The 23,374-nt window shown below is 36.5% G+C and overlaps 1 protein-coding gene across 1 annotated transcript in view; it reads right to left on the reverse strand.

Annotated features, from left to right (window-relative positions):
* Positions 1-23,374, reverse strand: part of LOC107752302 (calcium-dependent secretion activator 2-like) — a 170,120-nt gene that overhangs the window by 84,519 nt on the left and 62,227 nt on the right. Inside the window, exon 3 of the mRNA XM_016568240.1 lies at positions 20,853-21,185. Within this exon, the coding sequence (XP_016423726.1) occupies positions 20,853-21,185 (333 nt within the window). The remainder of the gene's footprint in view (positions 1-20,852; positions 21,186-23,374) is intronic.

A 23,374-nucleotide genomic window follows, 5' to 3' on the forward strand; every position in this document is an offset into this window, starting at 1 on the left:
TTCTGTGTTTGCGTAGATTTATAAATGATTTACCTTACAAATCTGATGAAATGCCGCACGTTGCGTTCCCAGATGAATGTTATAATAAACCCAAACTCACAACAACATGCAGAGATGGAGTTTGAGACGCTCCACACATGTAAATGATAACAGTTCCTGTGGAACTACTGTGAACGGAGCCGCTGTGTGACGCACGTACTTAACCTACACGCATGTAAATAATTAAAGCGCATATACTGTATTAGAACTGCATCGCATATAATTATTTAATTAAATCGTAGCGTTTGTGAATTCACAATTATGCTTAATTATGTTTAATATATCATGCAGCCTTGGGAAACAGTCTAATAATGTGTTTTATGGATTCTCGTCCGTGAAATGCGCCACTTCCGGTATTTTGCTGGTTAGTCGATGCGAACAAAATGAAGTTGAGGATTTTAAAAAAATCGAATAGTCGAATAAAATCGACGAATCGCAACAGGCCTACTGCGGTTTAAAAACAAGTGATTTTAAGCTGCTGAAACGCAATCAGCAGTGAAAGAGAACTAATTTTGCTATATGCGTGCACTGTCGGAGAGAAGAGGTCTGCTACCCGACGGGTCCCGAAATACTTTCGGGTTTCGGGTCGGGTTCGGGTTAATGTTTAATGAATAGCTTCGGGTTCGGGTCGGGCTCGGGTTTATAGCTAAACTAAAACTATATGCAGTAGGCTACGCTGCTTTCATAGACGCATACACACACACATAATTGCACACGACAATGACAACACAGCATGGAAACTTTCATTAGTAAAATAGCTTCGACATATGCTACTGACTCGCAACGTTATATTTCTCTGCAATGAGGGGGTAAAATCGCTGTTTTTGAAGAACATAACCTCATTGCTTGTAGAGCCTCATTAAGCCTCATTACAAGCCTCATTGCTTGTAGAGAGAGACGTGCAGACGCAGGTTCACACACGCAACTTTCATCTCTCTCTCTCGCTCTCGCTAATTCAAATAAATTATATAATTAGCCTAATTAATTCAAATAAATGCGATCTTACCGCACTGCATCTCTGTGTCTGATTTAAAGCAGGCCGAATGCTAACGAGCCTTAACTGACGAAAATGACCATAATTTGCACGATGGAAGAATTATCGTCTTGTCGTATACAACCATTCAAAAACTCGGCAGAATTTATGTGACCGAAGCACCTAATGTTCATAAACTTTCATAACTGGTAAGCTAAGTGTTTTTTCTTTTGCCTTGTGAACTGGCCGAGCCTTAATGATTCTCTTACTTTACATGTATTTGTTTACTGACCGTTGAATGCAATCGTGAAATACAGCATTTTTAAAAATTGGCTATTCGTTGTGGGGGGAAAAAAAAGATTTCGGGTTCGGGCTCTACATTTAACAGTGCCGCTCAGGTCGGGTCGGGTTGGGTCAGACGATCTCGGGTTCGGGTTCAGTTTAAAGCCCGTGCAGACCTCTATCGGAGAGACTGTTTCTGAGCGCTGTCAGAGAGGCGCACATGTGAAGACGGTGCTCATAGAGTGCAGGAGTATTAAACAGAGTTATTTTTGCCACTTTATAGGCCTTGAACGGTTTAATACATACACTTGTATTAGGCATGGGACGATAACCGGTTTCAGGGTATACCGCCGTCAGAATCTCATACCGGCCCATGCCTAACTTGTATGTGTCAAAATGCCTGTCTTTGCAAGTATCCTTATAAACACAATAATTTAGGTCTTAAGAGGAAAGCAAACAGCAGAGAAAGAAAACACATGTGTAACAGTATATGGGATCCGGGCAGCTCTTAAAGTGACAGCAGTCATTCATGTTATTCAAACAATAAAAGAAAGAAAATCTCTCACTGCTCCCCAGCAAACATTCCACTGTGGGTAAGTGTGGGCTTTCTGTGGGACAGTTTGGGCATGGGCAAACCCTTTGGGGCCACATGTGGGCCTTCTGTGGGCAAGTCCACAGTTGTTCTTGCCCACATAAAATCCACACAGGCCCCCAGTTGGTTAGCCCATGCGGGCCCATAGCAGTTTTGCCTGTTTGGGCCCCCATGAGATTTTCTGCCTACAGAAAGCACACACATGTCCACCTGTGGGTAAGTCCATGCAGGACCTACAGTAGGTTTTCACTTTGAGGCCATAAGGTTTTACTGTGGGCAGCCCACCATGTTAACAGCACAACACAGTACAATTAAAACATTGTTTTAAGAATAATTGTTCAAGGCCCAGGGTTAATCAAACTATTTTTTAGTGATCCAGTAAAATGTCAAATTATATTCCATACAATCAAATTACATTCATTACATTCAACAGCCCATCCCATACTTCACTAAAACTGCATACAGTCATCAAGATAACAAGACAACTACTGTCTTTAACTGTTGGCTTGTAGCAGCTGTTCACAGACAGACGGATAAAGTCAGATGGACCATATTACAGTAGTCTAAACACTGTTAGACCTCAATAAATCACAGCAATTTTATATTAATTCATTCATAAATAACACTAAATCATTATGTGTACTAGAATAAATTGTATGTTGTAGTACAATAAAGTATTAAATAAAATAATATTAAATAATTAATATTAAATAAAAACTCATTTGTCACAATAAAATAATGCAAATAGTTGATCATTGACCAATTTGTTCACTATCATTGGTACCCTTACAAAAATTAACCATGTTTTTACTACAAATAAAAGCAAAAAACATGATTATTGTAATTAAACCATGGTAACCACAAATTAACCATGGTTTTGCTACAAAAACTATAATAAAACCATGGTTAATTTTCATAAGGGTATTCATCAGTGATGTATTTATTATTATAAAAATATATTATAATATAAATATAACATATTATTATATATTATATTTCAGAATTGGAAAAAAAAAATAGGAAGAAAGAAAAATATATATTATTAATACACTAGCTGGCGTCATCACGTGATTAATTCTAACCAATGAGGCCAAAAACAGAGAGCCATTTTTCAAAATATCATCTTCTGCAGAAGAAATCATGCTGGTTTAGAATGACATGAGGATGAAAGATGACAGAATTTTTCCCTATAATGTGTTTATGTTTTTAGTAAAATGTTCATGCCCCGCATTTCACGCCGTTATCTGGGCCCACAGTGGGCTGCCCGCAATGGCCTCATACGGGCCCCAAAAGAGCATGTTTGATGGGTCTTGACAAAATCACTTTTGTAACTTTAAAAAGAAGAAATATATATGTAATTAGCACAGTGAAGAATATGCAGTGTTTTTATACATTTGATTACTTTAAACAACATTTGTAGCATTTCTTATTTAATTGTTCTACTGTAGTTTTTTTGTCCTATTGCTTGTAATTAATTTATTATTATTATTTTTTAATCACTGACTGTTTACTTATCTTCAGTGAGCTTGTTTTTTTTATTTTATTTAGGCTAGTATTTATGTGATATTGACACTGGTGACAAGAATTTTGAAATGTCTATGGTATCATAAAACCTTATTAAAAAAAAAAAAACTATATTGTGATATATTGTTACTGTTAAATAAAATCACTCATATTGTGATATAATTGTCATATGTCATATTGTGATACTTTGGTCATATCGCCCACCCCTACACAACACCCGAACAAGCACCTAGTAACCACCCACAACACCCCAGTAACCACCTGGTAGCCACCTAGAACACTCTAGTAACAACACAAAACACCCTGAAAACCACCCATAACACTCCCTGTAATGATCTAGAACACCACAGCAATCACCTAGTAACCAACCAGAACACACTAAGAACACCCAAGCAACCACCTAACCACCCATAAAACCATAGCAACCACGTAGTAACCACCTAGTTTTTTGGAATGCTGGAATGCTTTTAATAACTTTATAACTTTTATGTACTTGGTGTGTGCACCAAGCGCTAGGAAAATACAAGTATTGGATCGGGACTCTGTATCGGCAGATACTCAATATTCAATGACTCAGATCAGATTGGGTACAAAAAACATGATCAGGACATCCCTAAAACAAAACATATCTTCTAAAAACATAAATATCTGCTTGTGTTTAATCATGATTCCACAATCAATCTGCTGTGTAACACAACATTCTATTTGAACGCTCCTGATGCTCTAATCAGAGGAAGAACATGTAAAGACTGTTTTGAGTGCAGCAGTGTGCTGGTGTCTGTAATGAGGCTGGCTAATGTCTGCCATGCTTTACTGAGCAGATCTACTGCTCCCATCACATCAACCTTCATTATCGACTCATTCTATTAACATATGCAAATCCACTAACGCCTCAAAATCTCACAGAAGGAGCGTGTAGGAGAAAGCGGAGCAGACGAAGGCCCCTTGTCAGCCCGGCGTTGGTCTGGTCATACAGTACGTGGGAGGCCTTAATGATGCAGTTAGTCACGTCTAGGCAGATGGAAAGAGGCCAATCGGTGTTAAAGGAAGTGCACCTCTGAAACCCACAGGAAGTAACGAGAGCATCACGGGGATGAAAACCGCTGGTATCCACTAATAATATACCTAATGACCCCAGAAACAACAGGAGGTCAATGTCAGGGTGGGATATGATCAAATGATCATGTGATAATGCTTGCAGTTTTCTTCTCAGCTGGGAAATGTGAATAACATTTCCACTTTGGACATAACATGGTAAATACACACACAAACATCTTTCACAGGTTTGACTTCGCAGTGGTTCTCAAATCTGTTTGGTTTAAAGAATATTTTTCATTTAGCAAGCAATATATGCAAAGCGGAAAATTATAAGAACATGTTAAGGGAAGCGAATGAAACATGCATTACGATACAGGCCACTAATTAAGAATTAATGGTGCCATCTATTTCAGTTTCTGACAGGTAATTAAGGCCTGTGCAAAAGCAGATAATCAACATTCATAGCTTATTTACAACTAATTAGCATCTAATAACTCTTGTGTTTGCCGTCAGTGTGCTATTTAGACTGTGAGATATACGTTTCAATGCATGCCCCAACATCTGTGACATTTAATTAAGATAAGGTTGGACTTGTAGTCAGGATCAGGGCCAATCAGATTGTGCTTCGGCTTCACTTGTTGCACTCATGAATTACAAAAAGTTCTGCTAAAATGACCCATCTGTACTCTCAGAGAATACCACAAGATGCATTTAATATACTAATTATTTGCAAGGTCTGCTAATGTAATTAATTTCCTTAATGGTCTGCTCTTAATAGATGTGCAGGAAAATTAATTTGAAATACTATAAACCTTGAAGAAAAAGTCTGTGATAGCCCGTGGGGATCAGAAATGTTTTCTACAGCTATGAAAATACATTTGTTTGTGAAATTTAAAAAAAATTAAATTTGTTGTGAAATGATACATTTAAAATGTATAACATGAAATAATTATAAAATAAAAGTACATTTAATTATGACTGTAAAAAGTAATGTAATGACTGTTTATAATAATATTCATTTTCATAATTTTCAACTTTTGTGATTTAATTTTTAATTTAAATCATTTTAATCTATTTAATTTAAAACAGATGCCAAGATTAGTTTTACTTTCAATATGATATGATATGATATGATATGATATAATATAATAGTCTGAAGTCCGAATGCTGACAAATTGAAGTTTTCCTTGTTTTTATGCAGCAAGCTATGGAAATCTATTATGATTGGCAGTTTGAAAGTTTGAGATGTCCCCAGCCGGCCAGATAATTCTGTCATGAATTGCTGGTTTGGACAGTCAGAATGACCACGTCAGCCATTTCCCAGCACAATGACACAAACAGTGGCTAAATAAAGAATAATAAAACTGCCAAAACACGGACAGCGGCGTGGGCATCCCACTGAAATATGCCAGCGGTACAGCGCAGCGGGCTTGTGTTCATAATGCATTAAAATGGCTTGATTGTGGCTTTCTTTGAGGAGAACGTCCTCAAAAACCTCCCCAGAGCCAAACACATATGCACACCAGATTCTTTTCAGTTGCCGTGTTACCAACTTGTTCGCTTTTCTTTAGCTGCTCTATTTTGGTTAGTTTGGCAACAATTTCTATGACAACAAGCCTTAAGAGCGCCCTAATGAAAGACATCACCAGCCTGGAGAAAAGCATGCTGCTGTCACGCTCTAATCTTCCCTCAGCTTTCTTTACCCCCCTCATCTAAATTAGCAAACCAATTTAAGACCAGACGCCTACAGTCACCAGCTTTATTCTCACAAGGCACTGAAAAAGAAGTACGGTTGTCTTTCTATACTAAGCTCAGGTGCTTTACTGAATATTCATAATACATTAATAATGCTTTTGCTGGCCATTCAAGATCAAAGAACCTTGGAAGTTCTGTTTAGCTACTTTCATTATCATGGCCTTTTAGTTTGTTTTCATTAGTATCCTGTCTTCCTTTTTTCAGTTTTTCCCGCCACTATTCAGTTGTCATGGTAATTCGTTTAATCTGCACAGGTGTTTGTCATTTTTACTCTCATTTGCCCAGTATTTACGTTACTCTGTTCCCCCCCTTTAGTTGTCTGGTATTGTTTGTGTATAGCACACTGTCTCGCATATTGGCTGTCTATTTTGAGTTATTTAATAAACCTTGTTTTATTTTTATTTTCATCATCGTCTTCCTTGGAGCACATGACAGAATCAGTTCATTTCAATGAACCGACTTAAAACTCTGACTTCAGGGTGCCACATTATACCGGTATTGACGATAACGGTAATAAATAAGAAAATGTAATAACGATATCATGTTAATACTACACATATGATAATAAATAGCCAAACAAGTTCTACAGATGATAATCATGAATTCTTTTGGCCACAATAATTGCCTAGTAAATATCTGATATCATGAAAGCCCTACTCCCGATTCAATGATTCGTCTGAATTATTCACTCAGTTATTTTGATACACAAGAATGATAATAATTGAATAAAATGTTTAAATAAAATACAATTTAAATTTAGTAAAATATTTCTTTTTTTATTTATTTTGTAAAATGTGTAAAAATTGGAAAACAATGCCTTGTTTATTGTTAAATGGACAGAGTTGGTGAATTTAATTCATTTATATGAACTGTTTGTGAATCAGTTCAAACTGTAATGAACTGATTTAAAACTCAGTATATAGATTAATTTGGATCACTCAAAATTGTTTAAAAAATTAGTCACCATGTGTCATTTTGATTAATTTCCATGAATTGTTCATGAATCAGTTTAAACTATAATGAATCGTTTCAAAACTCTATGTTAAAGACTCATTTGTCATCACTCAAAATTAAGAAAAATTAGTCACCATGTGGAATTTACATATTCAAATGTTTCAGTAAAAATCTTCTGTAACAGTTGAAGCCTTTATAATGCATAAAAAATGTATTCATAATGTATATTGTAATGTATTATATATTTTCATAACTGTAACCAAATTTTAAATTATATTACATTTGTAATTTTTTTTACATCTGAAATTGGTTGTTTGTCATGTGTTTTAATGCATTTTTTAATAGATAAGTATTATAATGTATTACAACTGTGGTGAGATCATACAATCATTATAAGGTGCATTACAAGGCATAATTAATGCATTAAAAATACTTGTATAATGCATTATACATAAAGACTCCAAGTGTTACAAAATCTTCTTTAATACTTTGTATTTATATTATATATTGATGCATATAAATTAAAATAATTAAATATAATTTAAATATCAACAATGTGACAAATGCCTCGGTTTTTCCATACAATAAAAATAAAGCGTAAAGAAAATTCAAATTAAGGAAGTAAAACCCTTTAAAACTTTTACAACCTTTATTAAATACTTTTTAGCCTTAAGCCAGAAAGTGTCACTGGGATGCGCCGCCTCTGTTTTTGATGGTCCACCTTGACCCTGTCAGACAGATATGAGTATCGCTGCACCATCAGAGGCAGTAATTCATTACCGCTTCTTGGTGGCTCACCTGCACGGTGCATCTTCAGGCCCCAGCGAGGCACGCTAACGAGAGATGACAGGGTGGCGAGAGCGAGAGGCGAGGCTGAATGTGTTCATTAGGAAGAGGATGACAGGTGCTGAGAGGAGAACAGGGAGGCTGAGCTGCAGCAACTGGCCTCTCTGATCAGAAGGGCACAGCTGGATTTCTCAGTGTGTCCACCTGAGACATGACCCGCCTGCCTGTCCGCCCAACCAGATGTTCCACACCTCACGGGGTTCTTTATTTATTATTCAACTGACTGATTTAATGGGGTCATCTATGGTTGACCATGAGATGATGTGATTTAAAAGATTAGTTTCTCATGATTTCCTATACATTTCTGTCTTTCACTAAAGGTTGTTACAGAATATTACAGGATAAAATTCACACCTAGCAGTTAAGCATACAAGAGAAAATAAAGTCGCAAAGAAATCAATAGTACGCACAAAGTAGTGAAAGATCTTTTCTTCTGTACTGAGGTGTATATTAGAGTGACACAGATTATCGAAAAAAAAAATGTAGGTTGGGGACTTGGTTCTACTGAACGGTTGGGATTGATTGGATTTTGAGATATGAGTGTTGCACTCAAAAAATGAAAACAAACTTGCAGTGAATTGTAAGAAAGTGGCAGGGTTTATGGTTGGAGAAATCCAGCGCAAGTCATAAGTCTGATATTTTCACTGGAAGATTTTGCTTAAACATAGCGGAGAAAAAAAACATATACATGGATGAAGTGTTCACAATAAGATTTATAACATGCATTTAAAAATATTTTAGGTGATTTGATACAAATTTTAAAAATTTGATAAGCTTGTTTTCTGGTTGTAAAATGAATAATAATAATAATAATAATAATATACACTCAACTTTTGGTGACCCACCCCTACATACTTTCTGTATGAGTAATTTAATACGGTTTCTATCAAAAGAACTGTCTTAATTTTTGGTTTATACTTATGAGCATCAGGCGGACATTTAAATAATAGATCAATGTTTAAAAATGTAATTTAAAACAATTACATTCTATGGAGTACTACAAGGTACTAAAGTTACAAATGATTAAATTTTTGCAAAGTTGATACACTCCCTTGTCATTCATTTGTTCTCCATTTGAAAACATTAGACTGTCAATTTATTTTGCCTATTGTTATTTTTGTTATAAAAATATAAAAAACAAACAGGCTAGGTGTGTATTGTCGTGATATGAAGATGAAATTTAACAAAAACAGAAGTAGAACATTAAGTAAATATTGGTTTGGACTAGGGATATGCCGGTATCAAATTTTCATGTTGCGATTAATTGCTAATGCTTTTATCACGGTATGCGGTATTATCGCGATATTGAAATTTAGTTTTTTTTTAAAGGTTTACAGGTTTAATAACATTTTTCTTATAACAAAAATAACTGAACATTTAAATGCAATAAAGCAATACAGAAAAATTTATAAAGTCAAAAGTTTTACACAGATTAAAGTGCAAAAGAACTATAAAGACCAATAATAGGTATCACTTTACAATAAGACCTCATTAGTTAACCTTAGTTAATGCATTAACATTAACAATGAGCAATAGCTACATTTGCTACAGAAGTTATTAATCCTTGTTTAAAAAATACAAGTCTTGCTCATTAAAACCGTGATATATCGTATTACCGAATACCGGCACAAGTCTAGTTTGGACATATAAGGATGCAAATAATCAGTATTGTTTATATATAAATATATTAGGGCTGTGCAAATAATTGAATGCGATTTTGATGCGCATCTCATCAGTAAAGCCAGTTCTGTGATTAGTAGTAAATCTCCAGCACGTGCGTTTGAACATGCAATTCATCGACTGGCCGCTAGAGGCTGGCTCCAAAAAGGGAGTCAGTCCCATAGACTCCCCATGTTAAAATGCCCAACTTTACAGCTGAAAAAAATATGTTTACAGCCTGGTACAAAAAGTGGTTTTGGTCTATATAGCTAATTTTGCCTGTCATGACAATCTGTTTAAATTATATTAAGCCCTAAAGTTCTGCATAATTAAGGGCGTGGCCACTTGAGTGACAGGTGGATTGCCGCTGCTGTCACCACCGTCGAGCTAGGTGGGCGTGGTTTCAGCAACCAGCTCCCGCCTCTTTGCCCATTTTCGATTATCTGGGAGTCACGCGCGGTGGCGCTTTGCCAAGATAGCGACAGCCGGCTCCACCTACTTTGAGCTTCAAAAACGCTCTTCAGAAACCTACGGGTGACGTCACGGACACTACGTCCATGTTTTTATACAGTCTATGGTTCAGATGGAGCGGCATTTACTACACAGGTACGTAGATCACTGACAAGCTATGCAGTATCGCGTTCAATATCAGCAATGAATCGGGTCCGTGTACATTTTGATAGTTTCTTTTTCAATTTGAAATGAAATAAGCAGAAATGAGAAAACGGTCGTTTTTTTTCTCCGTTTTTTTTCATTTGTTCAAAAAAAAAGGAAAAAAAAAAGGAGAGTTTGGCTCGATTTTCATTTTTTGGTTCACGGGCAGAACACGGATAAACGACTTCAAAATAATTTTTCCCCTTGTGGGCGGTCATGACACGCCCCTTTCCGCCGGTTGGTCAACCAAATCTGAGCCTGTGACGTCATCCTCAGTTCTTTCAATAAAATAACAGTCCTCTGCTGCTGTACGGGGCAGGTCCTAGATCGGGCTTTCTTCTGTGCAACATAACGCGTTTCACCAAAATATTTATTTCAGAAATTTTAATCAGCACCCAGCCTGTTTTATTTAGCTGTGCGGGTAGTTAAATCTGTATGGTGAAACTGCGCTACCCATAGACAGCGCAGAACGGATGAGAAGCACAGATTTAAAAAAATAGACGTAGGGGGGTCCCCCAGATATTGTTTTAGTAAAAAATAATGATGACAAATTTGTTTAAGCTCACGCAGTTAGGATAGGGACAGCTGGCACCATTGCTCAGACTGGAATTTTCACTAGTAAATGAAGATTAAATAAAATTAATTGCTACTGAATTTGACAGTGATACCCTCCAGTGAGTTTTTTTTAATTTTTTATAGTTCAATATAGTTGGAAGTCACATCATTGCAAACAGCCTACTGTAAATGCAAATCAGCTGTGGGTGGATTTAATTTTTACTGTACTGTAGGCTAATCATAGCTGCGGGAACGTCGCATTTAGCCAGAATTTATGTTATGAGTGTGCACAGCCCTCAACGCTTAAGTAACATGTTGATAAATAACTAGATAGATAAATAACTAACTCTTAATGCTTGTGCCGGTGTGTTCGGCCATCCACCAATTTTTATATAATAGGCCATTAGGCCTAACATAATGTAGCCTAGTTGCGTTGGACAGCAGACAGCGTCCGCTTTATACAGCATGAACCACAGCGCAAAATTGACAGGACCATAGCGGCTCCGGTAAATGCGCAGAACTTTTGTTAATAAAAAAATATTTATTTGTTTAATAGCCTATAAGTGAGTTTGTCTTTTTTTGTGTTTTCATTAAAGTAATAATGGACCACAAACTGAGCTTTCTTTTTAATGAGGGAAAAGTTTGTTTTAACGCGGATATATAATCAGTCTTAGTCGTTTTTCGTTTAGCACTCTATTCATTTACTTACTGCTTGTTTTCTTAAAAAAAAAAAAACTAACACTAGCTTCTGTAATCTTTTTGTATTCTATCTGTTTTCTTTTTATTTATTATACAATTTACAAAAGCAAAAAAGGCCTCTAACACTAGCTTGCTCTATTCTTTTTCTATTCTATCTGTTTTCTTTTTTTTTATTATATTATTTAAAAAACACCTTGCTACGTGTACTTTGTTAAGCTAACTTAGACTTGTTATAGCACTTGCGTATCATTGCTTTTTGTTGATTTTGGTTGCTTCCATTGTCCTCATTTGTAAGTCGCTTTGGATAAAAGCGTCTGCTAAATGACTAAATGTAAATGTTTTGTTAATAAAAGTTTAGCGAGTTTTAATGAACCAAAAACTAAACATTTCTTTGTCAGTAAGGGGAAATCCATAGGTCTTTATTTGTGTTACAATGCGGGTATAGGTCATATGCATACGTCTTATTCGTTTTGTTAATAAAGAATAATGTCAATAATATTTCGGTTAAAAGATTGGGGGATAATGTAGCCTAAGGATCAAAATGGGGGGTTTGGGGCTCAGGGGGCCCGGCCCGGCCAGCTCGGTCACTGTGCCCCCTGAGGGGCGCACTGCCATCTCCAGAGTGGGCACTATGATTTTAGTCTGTGAGGCAGGCTACTGTCCTGGGAAGATCTCCCAGGCTGTTAAATACACGAATTAAAAGCTAAATGTTTTCATTTCGTTTCGTTCTTGGCAAAAATATTTTTTCGTTCAGGTTCCAGAGCGAAATATAATAAAAGTTTAGCGAGTTTTAATGAACCAAAAACTAAACATTTCTTTGTCAGTAAGGGGAAATCCATAGGTCTTTATTTGTGTTACAATGCGGGTATAGGTCATATGCATACGTCTTATTCGTTTTGTTAATAAAGAATAATGTCAATAATATTTCGGTTAAAAGATTGGGGGATAATGTAGCCTAAGGATCAAACATTAACTATCAAAATAAGAGCTACAGCTGCTGAACGTCATCGACATCTTTTCTTGTTAAATGTGCAAGTGTATTTGGATAACACTGGTGTCGTCACAAGTTAATTAATCAGTGAGAAAATTTCCTCACCGGCACATTATTAATGCTGCTACATAAGTTAGGCTACATGATAGAGAGTTTCGATGCCACGGGGGGTGGGTTTAGAAAGAATTCTAATAAACTTTGCTAATATTCTTGAATCTTCAAACTGCTAACACTTTGCAGTTTCGAATTATGCCTTACTGTATGACCAAAAATGACGGAGTATGTTTCCGCTGCGCTGTTCAGCGTGAGCACCGGTCCACTCTGGCATATTTTTCCATCTATACTGTGGAACACGCGTGAACTACAAAAACTATTTTACCTAATAAATATATAGCTTCAAATACATCGCGTATATGGAAACATTTGGATTTGTGCCGAATGAGAGAGGTAGGATATGAGCCCAACTTTACCTTCAGTTTCGCTTTGTTTTGGATTGTCTATAGCAAAGCTAATATTACAGGCATTTACATTTTGACAGCCTAAAAACAGACTTCAGTCACATGAATGACTGTAAAAAAAAATTAATTAACGAAATGTACCGTATCCTAACTGCGTGAGCTTAAACAGATTTGTCATCATTATATTTTACTAAAAAAATATCTGGGGGACCCCCCTACGTCTATTTATTTATTTTTTTAATCTGTGCTTCTCATCCGTTCTGCGCTGTCTATGGATAGCGCAGCTTCACCATACAGATTTAACTACGCACAGCTAAATAAAACAGGCTGGGTGCTGATTAAAATTTCTGAAATAAATATTTTGGTGAAACGCGTTATGTTGCACAGAAGAAAGCCCGATCTAGGACCTGCCCCGTACAGCAGCAGAGGACTGTTATTTTGTTGAACGAACTGAGGATGACGTCACAGGCTCAGATTTGGTTGACCAATCGGCGGAAAGGGGCGTGTCATGACCGCCCACAAGGGGAAAACGAATTTTGAAGTTGGTTATCCGTTTTCTGCGACCGTTTTCTCGTTTCTGCTTATTTCATTTCAAATTGAAAAACAAACTATCAAAATGTACACGGACCGGGTCGCCTGCGATTTTGAACGCGATATTACATAGCTTGTCAATGAACTACGGCTCTGTGTAGTAAATGCCGCTCCATCTGAAAGCACGTGCTGGAGATTTACTACTAATAACAGAACCGGCTTTACTGACGAGATGCGCATGAAAATCGCATTCGATTATTTGCACAGCCCTAATATACTGTGTATATAAATCAGAATTGGTCAATCTCTAAGAGGTACAGTACTTGCAAAAACAATGTTATAACTAATCACAACATTTAATTTTCACAAGTAAATCCAGTAGCAACTTGAAAGAAAAATGAGCAAAAAATGACCAGTTTTACATTTTTAGCTGATCAGGACATGAGCTGAAATATTGGACAACTTTGCACAAAAAGTTTGAGTAAGCATTTTATCCCACCATTGCCATGCTAATTCATGTAAATATATGTTTATACATTGAAAACAATTAGTGGTGCTGCACGCTTGCTATCTATATTAACTAACAGTATAGGCCACGGCTGTATTTAACCGGTTACATTCTTTTAAGGGTTAATACATTCACTCTTGCATCTAAAAACACATTCTAAACTACACTGAACAAAATTATAAATGCAACACTTTTGTTTTTATTTTATTGTGGCCTTTTATTGTGGCCAGCCTAAGGCACACCTGTGCAATAATCATGCTGTCTAATCAGCATCTTGATATGCCACACCTGTGAGGTGGATGGATTATCTCGGCAAAGGAGAAGTGCTCACTAACACAGATTTAGACAGATTTGTGAACAATATTTGAGAGAAATAGGCCTTTTGTGTACATAGAAAAAGTCTTAGATCTTTTGAGTTCAGCTCATGAAAAATGGGGGCAAAAACAAAAGTGTTGCGTTTATAATTTTGTTCAGTGTACTATTGCACATCCTTCTACAGTATCTACAGTATCTCAGTCAATCTCACTTTATCCGTTTCCTTTTCTTTGTGTTATTGTTCTTTCTTGGACCTCGACTTGTCTTCATCCTCCTTTACCTCTACTCTACTTAAACACATCAGTCTTTCCCTCTCGGTCTGTCACTTCTCTGCACTCATCTGTCACTGCCTCCTAGTCCTGTTATAGACCTTCCTCTTTCTTTGTGTGACACCCTCCACTTACTGACATTTCAATTGTCATGCTTACCGTCTCTTTCTGTTTCCCTCATTCTCTTCCCTCGGCATTCACTCCATAAAAGAATATGACACCGGGTGGAGCAGCTATCAGAGAAAAATACTTCTCGTTTAAAGCAAGACGGATCGAGCCAGGAAAAGCAAAATGAACAATGTACTACATGTTAAATAAATATTTGGCAGGGAAAATAACATGCGTGATTTCTCCAGGGAATGTGTCTTTAAGTACAGGTATGTCATCCAGATTGACAACATAAAACACTGATATATGAGTAGTTGTGAAAAGAAATACTTTTGAATATTTTGTTCAGATAGAAGCAATCTTGAATTCTATCAAATAACAACAGATAAAAAAATAAAAAGTGAATCGTATAAATGGGCCAATGTTGGATCTTACAACAGGACAGTGATCCAAAACAAACATAAAAATCAACACAAAAATGGGTCACTGGGCACAAAACCAAGCTTCTGCCATGGTCATTACAGTCCTCTGACCACAACCATATAGAAAATGAGTGTGGTGAACTAAAGAGGAGAAGCATCAACATGGAGCTGGGAATCTGAAGGGTCTGGAGTGATTCTGGATGAAGGAATGGTCTCTGATCGCTTGTCAGATGTTCTCTAAACTCATCAAGCATTATAGGTGAAGACTCAGAGCTGTTATCTTAGCAAAAGGATGATGCAAAAAGTATTGAATAAAGGGTATGATTAATTGTGGCCAACGTGTATTAGAGAAAAACATTTATTTCATAATGATATTTCCCCACATTTTAAATTTCTTATTATCCAATGAAAGGTTAGATTTTTGTGAATTTTTTTAATAAAAGATCAAAAGCCAAGCTTCTGCCATGGTCATTACAGTCCTCTGACCACAACCATATAGAAAATGAGTGTGGTGAACTAAAGAGGAGAAGCATCAACATGGAGCTGGGAATCTGAAGGGTCTGGAGTGATTCTGGATGAAGGAATGGTCTCTGATCGCTTGTCAGATGTTCTCTAAACTCATCAATCATTATAGGTGAAGACTCAGAGCTGTTATCTTAGCAAAAGGATGATGCAAAAAGTATTGAATAAAGGGTATGATTAATTGTGGCCAACGTGTATTAGAGAAAAACATTTATTTCATTATGAGATTTCCCTCCCATTTTAAAGTCTTATTCTCCAGTGAAAGGTTAGGCTAGATTTTTGTACATTTTTAAAATAAAAGATCAAAAGGATTAATGATACAGATTTATTTTCACAGCCTTCTTTGATCATATTTACCAAGGGTATGAATAATGTTGAGCACAACTGTATATACATATTTATATTTATATATATTTTTTAATTGTTCTTTAAAAAATGAGGACATAAAGTTAATTTGTAGAGGACATATTAAGTATAATCTGCAATCCCCTGCTTTTACCCAACCATATGATCTCAGGAATTATTACAAAATTATTATGGCTATTTTACACCAAAGGACCATTTAAAGATTATCTAATGGAGACAAAAAAAATTAACATTAAATTTGAACCTCCTGTAAAATGTTTATATTGGAAAAATAAATAAATAAATAAATAAAATGTACTTAAAAAAAAAAACTTTATAAGGACATGAGGATAAACTGAAGATGACATCTTGAGCAAAATATTCAGTCCCCTGTTTTTACTCCACCATAAGATTTCAGTTAGATGCCAAACGTGCCAATTAATGTTGGGCTCAAGCCGCCTAATTGCACTAATCTGCTAATGGCAATAGTGATGAAAAGGGCCATCCGTGAAGACCCCCCACCACATCTCTTTTACTCCTCCTGTCCCCTGCGGAAAGGCTAGTGACAGATAACATGAGGGCAAGCCAGTAGGCCAATTTCCCATCAACCCCCTGACCTTTCTGCGATATCTTCAAAGCAGCTGATGATGGGCTAAAGCCACCTGTTCTCAGGTGATTAAGGTAAAGGGCAAAGGATTATAGGAACTAAACTGCTTACCGCGATTAGGAAAAACACTCAACACAACGCATAATTGTAAAAAGTCTCATTAAATTCCATAAGAAAAGCCCTGGGTTGCCATTAAGTTGAGAAATATCATAAGTGACTTATGGCATACAAAATGCAGGGGCAATTAGTATGCAGTTTTGAGCAAATTCTGACCAATTTATACAAATGTACTTGAAATGTAATGTGATTTTCTTGAATATAAGTCACATTTTTATCATCTGAAACGTGTTGTGGCTTACATTCCAAAGTGACATTTGGATTTACACCTATTGGGCCTCATTCATGAAACATTAGTAAATATAGGAGTAAATTCTGAGTAATTTGTGCGTAAAACGGACCTTCCCGAAAACTCTAGATTTTCCTCAACAATGTTCTTTTATTCAATATTAAGCAGATTTTGCACCTTAAATCAATTACGTATGATGTGCTTGCAAAAGTTAATTCAATCAAAAATAGAAAAATTGACAACTCAGCTCTCACCAATTTACAGAAAAAAAAGATTATACACTGAGAAATATTTCTCTTTGTTAGCTCATAGATGCAAATATGTGCAAATTAAAGTACCTGCCAAAAACACAAACGTTTCTGTCCCAGTGGACCTTTTTGGGACCAAAAGATTTCCTCCAAATCATCTGCTCAAGGAATCTCGGACCCAGCAATTCATTTTTGTCAGTAAATGTCCCTTTAGGACATTCAGGGTTTTTTTGGGCAATTGTTCTGAAACCACACGTCCAAATGTCAGAGAACACTGAAAAATCAATGTGTTTCTTATGAAAGAAAATCATACCCTGCTTTGAAAACTTTTTACAGAGATATTAAGGATTGTGAAAATCAACTGATTATTATTACTGTTCCTTACTGTGACATTTTGGATTGTGTCATCAGCCATTGTTAAAGTCACAGAGATGAAGCTGTCATGGTCAAACCCCTAGATATTTCATATCTCTGAAAACCAGAGATAAAACTTAGGCATAATATGGTCTCAGTGCAATTCACAAAAAAAACAAATATACTTAAGAAAATAAATATAAATATAAAAGTGGTCCAAATGAACCATACCTGCCATTATACTGATTATACTGAAAATGATTTTTAAAAATACAGGCTTGCTCCACTTAATTTAACATGTCTCTTATCTCTAAAACTGTTCCAGTATCACTCAAAACTGCTGCTGTTACTCCTATTCTCAAAAAGTCAGCTCTGGACCCAGCTGACTACGCTAATTATCGCCCAATCATTGCCACTCGGTTGCAGTCATTTCTAGCTCGCAATAAACACTTTGATATATTTCAGTCAGGTTTTCGTTCGCAACACAGTACTGAAACTGCTCTAGTAAGGGTTATAAATTACCTCCTTTCTAGTGATTCGGGCAACCTTTCCATTACTCGACCTTAGCTCAGCTTTTGACGCTGTCTGTCATAAGCTACTACTCGTGCGCCTCTCAGAGATTGGCATCTCAGGAGCTGCGTTAGCCTGGTTTTCCTCCTATTTGACGGACAGATAATACTTCATCACCATGCATAACGACAAATCTCCCACTGTCCCTCTTAAACAGGGTGTGCCACAGGGCTCAGTTCTAGGATCATCATTATTTATCATTTATATTATGCACCTCGGACAAATTATTAGTCGCCATGGTTTTCAGTACCACTGCTATGCCGATGATATTCAGATATATACTTCTTGCCGACCTGACTATTCACCAGACCGCTACTCTATAGTCATGTGTCAATGAGTTGCCACTGTCAAAAACTTGGGTATCACTCTTGACTATTCACTAAATCTAGATGCTTATATTAGTAAACTCTCCAAAGCTGCATTTTTTTTTTACTTCGGCGTATTGCCAAACTCCGTTCCTTCATGAGCCCAAAAAGATGCTGAATAACTAGTACATGCATTTATCACATCTCGCCTTGACTACTGAAACGCTCTTTTTTCTGGATTACCAGTATGCTCCATCTCCCGTTTGCAATATATTCAAAATTCTGCTGCAAGAATGTTAACCTAAACGGTCTGCTCATATCACTCCTATTCTATTTAACCTCCACTGGCTACCTGTGTCCTCTCGTATCACTTATAAAAGTGTTCCACCTTTATTTGACCCTCTAACTCTAACACTTTCTATTCTATTTTAATTCTACTTTATCTATATTTATCTTTTTTTTTTTTTTATTCTTTATTTAAAAAAACAACAACAAAAAACAAACACTAGCTTTCTATTTTTTCTATTCTATCTACTTGTTTTTCTTTGTGTGTGTGTGTATATGTGTGTGTGTATAATATATATATATATATATATATATACTGCGTTAGGCTAACCGAGACTTGTCATTTGCACTTATATATTGTTGCTCTTTTGTTAGTTTTGACTGCTTTTATTGTCCTCATTTGTAAGTCACTTTGGATAAAAGCGTCTGCTAAATGACTAAATGTAAATGTAAATGTAAATAAAATTCTTCTGCTTACCTTTAAGTCACTTCATGGTCTTGCACCTACTTATCTCTCTGACCTACTTTCTCCATATATTCCCTCTCGTCTACTTCGATCATCTGGAGGGGAACTTATTTGTGTCCCAAGATATCGCCTTTCATCTATGGGAGGGAGATCTTTCTTTGTTATGGCTCCTAAACTTTGGAACTCATTGCCCCTGTGTCTTCGGTCAATAACCACACTGCATGAATTTAAGTCTAAACTCAAAACCTTTTTGAGTTTAGAAAACCTCAAACTCAAAAACTCTGTTCAACCAATATTACCAGTCATTATATGTTTCTTCTTAAACTGTTATGGTTTAATGCTGTATCTGACTGTTTGCTGTATCTGGCTGTCTGTATTATTACTATGGTTTGCAACTGCAACCGCATGTCCTGGACTTGACAAGTACTGATTGTTTATATTGCTTTTGTCATTGTGAAGCGTCATTGAGCTTGGGAAAGGCGCTATTGTCAGCAAACGGAAGGAGACCATTAGGAGACAAACATGTAAGTATCACGGAGTTTATTCACAGGATTTAGCAGAAGATATGAGAAGCAGGCAAGTGACAGGTAAGCAGATCAATTGAAGATCGGTTCAATAGACTTAGCTTGAGACTAATAGTTCCTTGTCCCTTTTCCTTGCAGGAAACACAGATGAAGATGACTGTAGACAGATGATTACTGGGGAAACGCAGGTGAGTGAGTCAGGTAAGTGGCTTGTAGTAGCAATGACGAGACCAGACAAATAGGGAGCAGAAGGTGACTGCCTATATATGGTGGGTAATGAGGTGAATGGTGGCAGGTGTGTTGATTGGGGATCAAGTGCAGGTATGAAGCAGGCGGAATGCTGGGAAATGGAGTCCGTAACGTAGATAGAGACTGGGCTGGTGACAGGGCTGTGACGGCTATACAAATTAAACTTATTATTATTACAGGGAAGCAAAAGTTGGACCATAAATAATAATAATAATAATAATAATAATAAATACAAATATAAAAATGAGTAAATAAATAAATGAAATGTTACTATTGAAATATTTCGCTGTTAGATAAAAATCTAGTCTTTATTACATCAATAAATAACATCAACAACAACAATAATAATAATAATAATAATAATGATTGAATTTCACATTACAACTGTAAAATTACAATACTAATATTTATGGCTGTCTTCACTTCTTCATTTTTAAATGTCAAGCTTTTATTCTGGTGTAAAATCACAAGAAACCTTAAAACTTCTCTTTTGTTAATAAGCACTTCTCATTGTAAGTGTGGGAAAATGGTTGGTGCATTTTGCATTCCTTAATGCACGTTAAAGCGACTCAAACAGAGAACACAGATACAGAGATGGAGCAGCATTTGTTGTGATCCAAGCCGCTCCGAGATGCTGAAAACCGGTGGATAATGACCTGCTCACGTTTAAAAACACAGCGCCACGCTTCACTTTGAAACACGCAGTGCATACCTGTATATTTATTAATTGGAAAAAAAAAAAAAAAACACATCGTGCCATACCGTGATTTGAGTTTTATTTTGATTACTCATGCAGCCCTACATTATACCATCAGTTACTTTGGGGGGAAAAAAACCTTAAAACTTAGCTAGCACTGACCTGCAGGGCATTGTAGAGCAGCTGATGTTCAAACTTCTTGATTCCCAGGATCTGCTGGAACATCTCATACAGCTGTTCTTTGCTGAGGATGAGTTCGGATACAGCACTGAAGGGCATGCGTCCCTGCGGCCGCCGCTGGTCCTCTTCTCCTTTGTAGATGGCGTCGTACTTAGTGATCCAGGAGCTGAGGACAGTCTCTTTGCTCAGGCCGTCGATCTCGGGCAGGCTGCGCACGCGGCGCTCAATGTTCTTCTTGAAGACCTCACGGAAGTCACTGGCAGAACAGCCTCCGCTCTGAACCATGCGCGCCACTCGCTCGCTCTTCAAGAAGCCCTGATGGAAGAAACAGGGCTGGAGTCAATCCATCGGTACATTATGATGAACACATGCAAGTTTTTCATATCAGGTACTGCTAAGAGATACTTTGTGATACTTATTCAAAATATATAATTATTTTGAGGTACTGAGATGATTCGGGTCAGTGATATGACATTCATTATTTTTTTATCATTTTTTACTCATCATTACATTAGAAATTCAGTTTATTAATTTCTGAATGAATTCTGAATTGAGGGTTAGATACTTGGTAAATACAAGAAGGACATCAGAGAAAAGGCTTGAAAATTCAAGTGGTGGCCAAAAAAAACAACAACAACAAAACAAAACAGAACAAAACAATGATAATGGATAATTTGCAGTGCTTTATGGAACCTGGTATATATTTTTTTATATTTTTGAGGCATGAAGTAAAAAATAAAAAATAAAAATGTCAGGGTAATACAACTGTCCTGTTATCATAAAGAAAAAGAGCCACATTAAACATTTATTATTATTATTTTTAACATTGAGTAGTTTGACTTTTTTATTATTATTATTATTATTATAATGACTGGGCAGTATGTCAAGCTCAATAAGTCTCTTAAAATGAATGAACGAATGAATGAAAATTAGAAAATAAAATAATAAAAAAATAATTATCTTAAAGATTTTTGAAAATGTTTTTGAAAATATTAAGATTATTGTAGACACTCTTATTATAACGGTCTCAACGGTATCTTTGTATGGTGGGTTTTGTAAAGACGGGTCACGTCCAGGTTTAGTGGAGGTTCCTGGATGGCTAACATCATTTACAGCACCTTTAATACAGCTTACAGTTCTTGTTTTGCACAATTTATTTTGCAAAGGCAGCCTCTCTCTGAACAAGTAGTTCCATCCATTCATCATTACAGACCAAAGATACACAAATTGACGTAACAAGCCAAAATTCAATTAAATCCTCAAAGCGGTGGAGCAGCGCAGTTTTAGAAAACACAATGATTCATAAGAGAGAGGAAATGCCCCACTGAGAGAGTGGCAAATCTGCACAGAAGACCATGAAAACACTTCACCACTTTTCAGTAATCTCATTTTTTTTATATTCGGTGACCGTGTCTGGGGGAAACCTAAGTTGGTGAGGCACGACAGAAGCAGCAGATGGAGACGAATCGCAGCTCCTAACCGCGAGTAATGGAGCAGAACAAAGACACTTCAGCTGCCTCGTCTCAAGCAGGCGGGGGAATATATCTGTGTCGAAGCCGCCGTGATTGGGTAAGACGACAGAGATAGGAGCGCAACAGGAGGCAGTTCTCATAGAGGGAAATTCCACTCAAATTGCTTTTACTTGGACACCTGTAGAGATTTACAAAGATTTTTTTTTTTCTAGATTTGAGGAACGTGTTCATTTTAAAACACGATTTTAAACATAAAAGGGTCATTCGATGTAAGTGTCTAGAAAAACAAATACATGCAATACAAAGATATTCAACTCAACTTGGTAAATACAAGTTGAAATTTCCTTCTTGGAAATATAAAGCGTACCTACTTATTTGTTCACTGGCTCCATTAAAAGCCCATTCAAACGGTGGCAAAAACAATGATACTGGATATCTTGCAGTGCTTCTTAGTACTTGAATGACTCAGTGAGCAAATGGCTTAATATCCCGTAGAGAAAATTAATAGTTCCTTCTGCCTCAAAAAGGACATGCAGGTGAAGTGACAGACAGGCGGTCATGCTGAGAGGACACGGGCCTGCTCAATTTCTCTGAAGCAGTCAAAAACTGAATTCAGGAAAACCATTCTGCTGAGGCTAGGCTCAGACGTAATTTAGTTTCTTTACGCTAATCTCTCTCACTGTATGTTATAAAGACATTGTGATAAGTTATGTGTTAATTTAGGGCCTGTTTACACCTGGTCATTTCATGCGTTTTCGCTGATCGGATATCTATCTGATTTGTTAAAACGTTTCCATTTACACTTGGCCACATAAATGTGTCATCGCAAAATGGATATATATCCAATCTTCAATTCCCGGGCTATATTTAAATTTAATGGAGTTCACGTCAACTAAATCAAAAGATAAGCGCTGCATTTTATTAATTATCAGCTCATTTCAAGATCAAAGACCGCAATAGAAGAGCGCGTGGCATCAGCACTGGAAAGATAGGTTAGTCACACTACTTTTAATGAAGATGATTGTGTGTTGA

Source organism: Sinocyclocheilus rhinocerous, unplaced genomic scaffold (assembly GCF_001515625.1).
Source record: "Sinocyclocheilus rhinocerous isolate Xijiao unplaced genomic scaffold, SAMN03320098_v1.1 scaffold861, whole genome shotgun sequence".
Taxonomy (NCBI): domain Eukaryota; kingdom Metazoa; phylum Chordata; class Actinopteri; order Cypriniformes; family Cyprinidae; genus Sinocyclocheilus; species Sinocyclocheilus rhinocerous.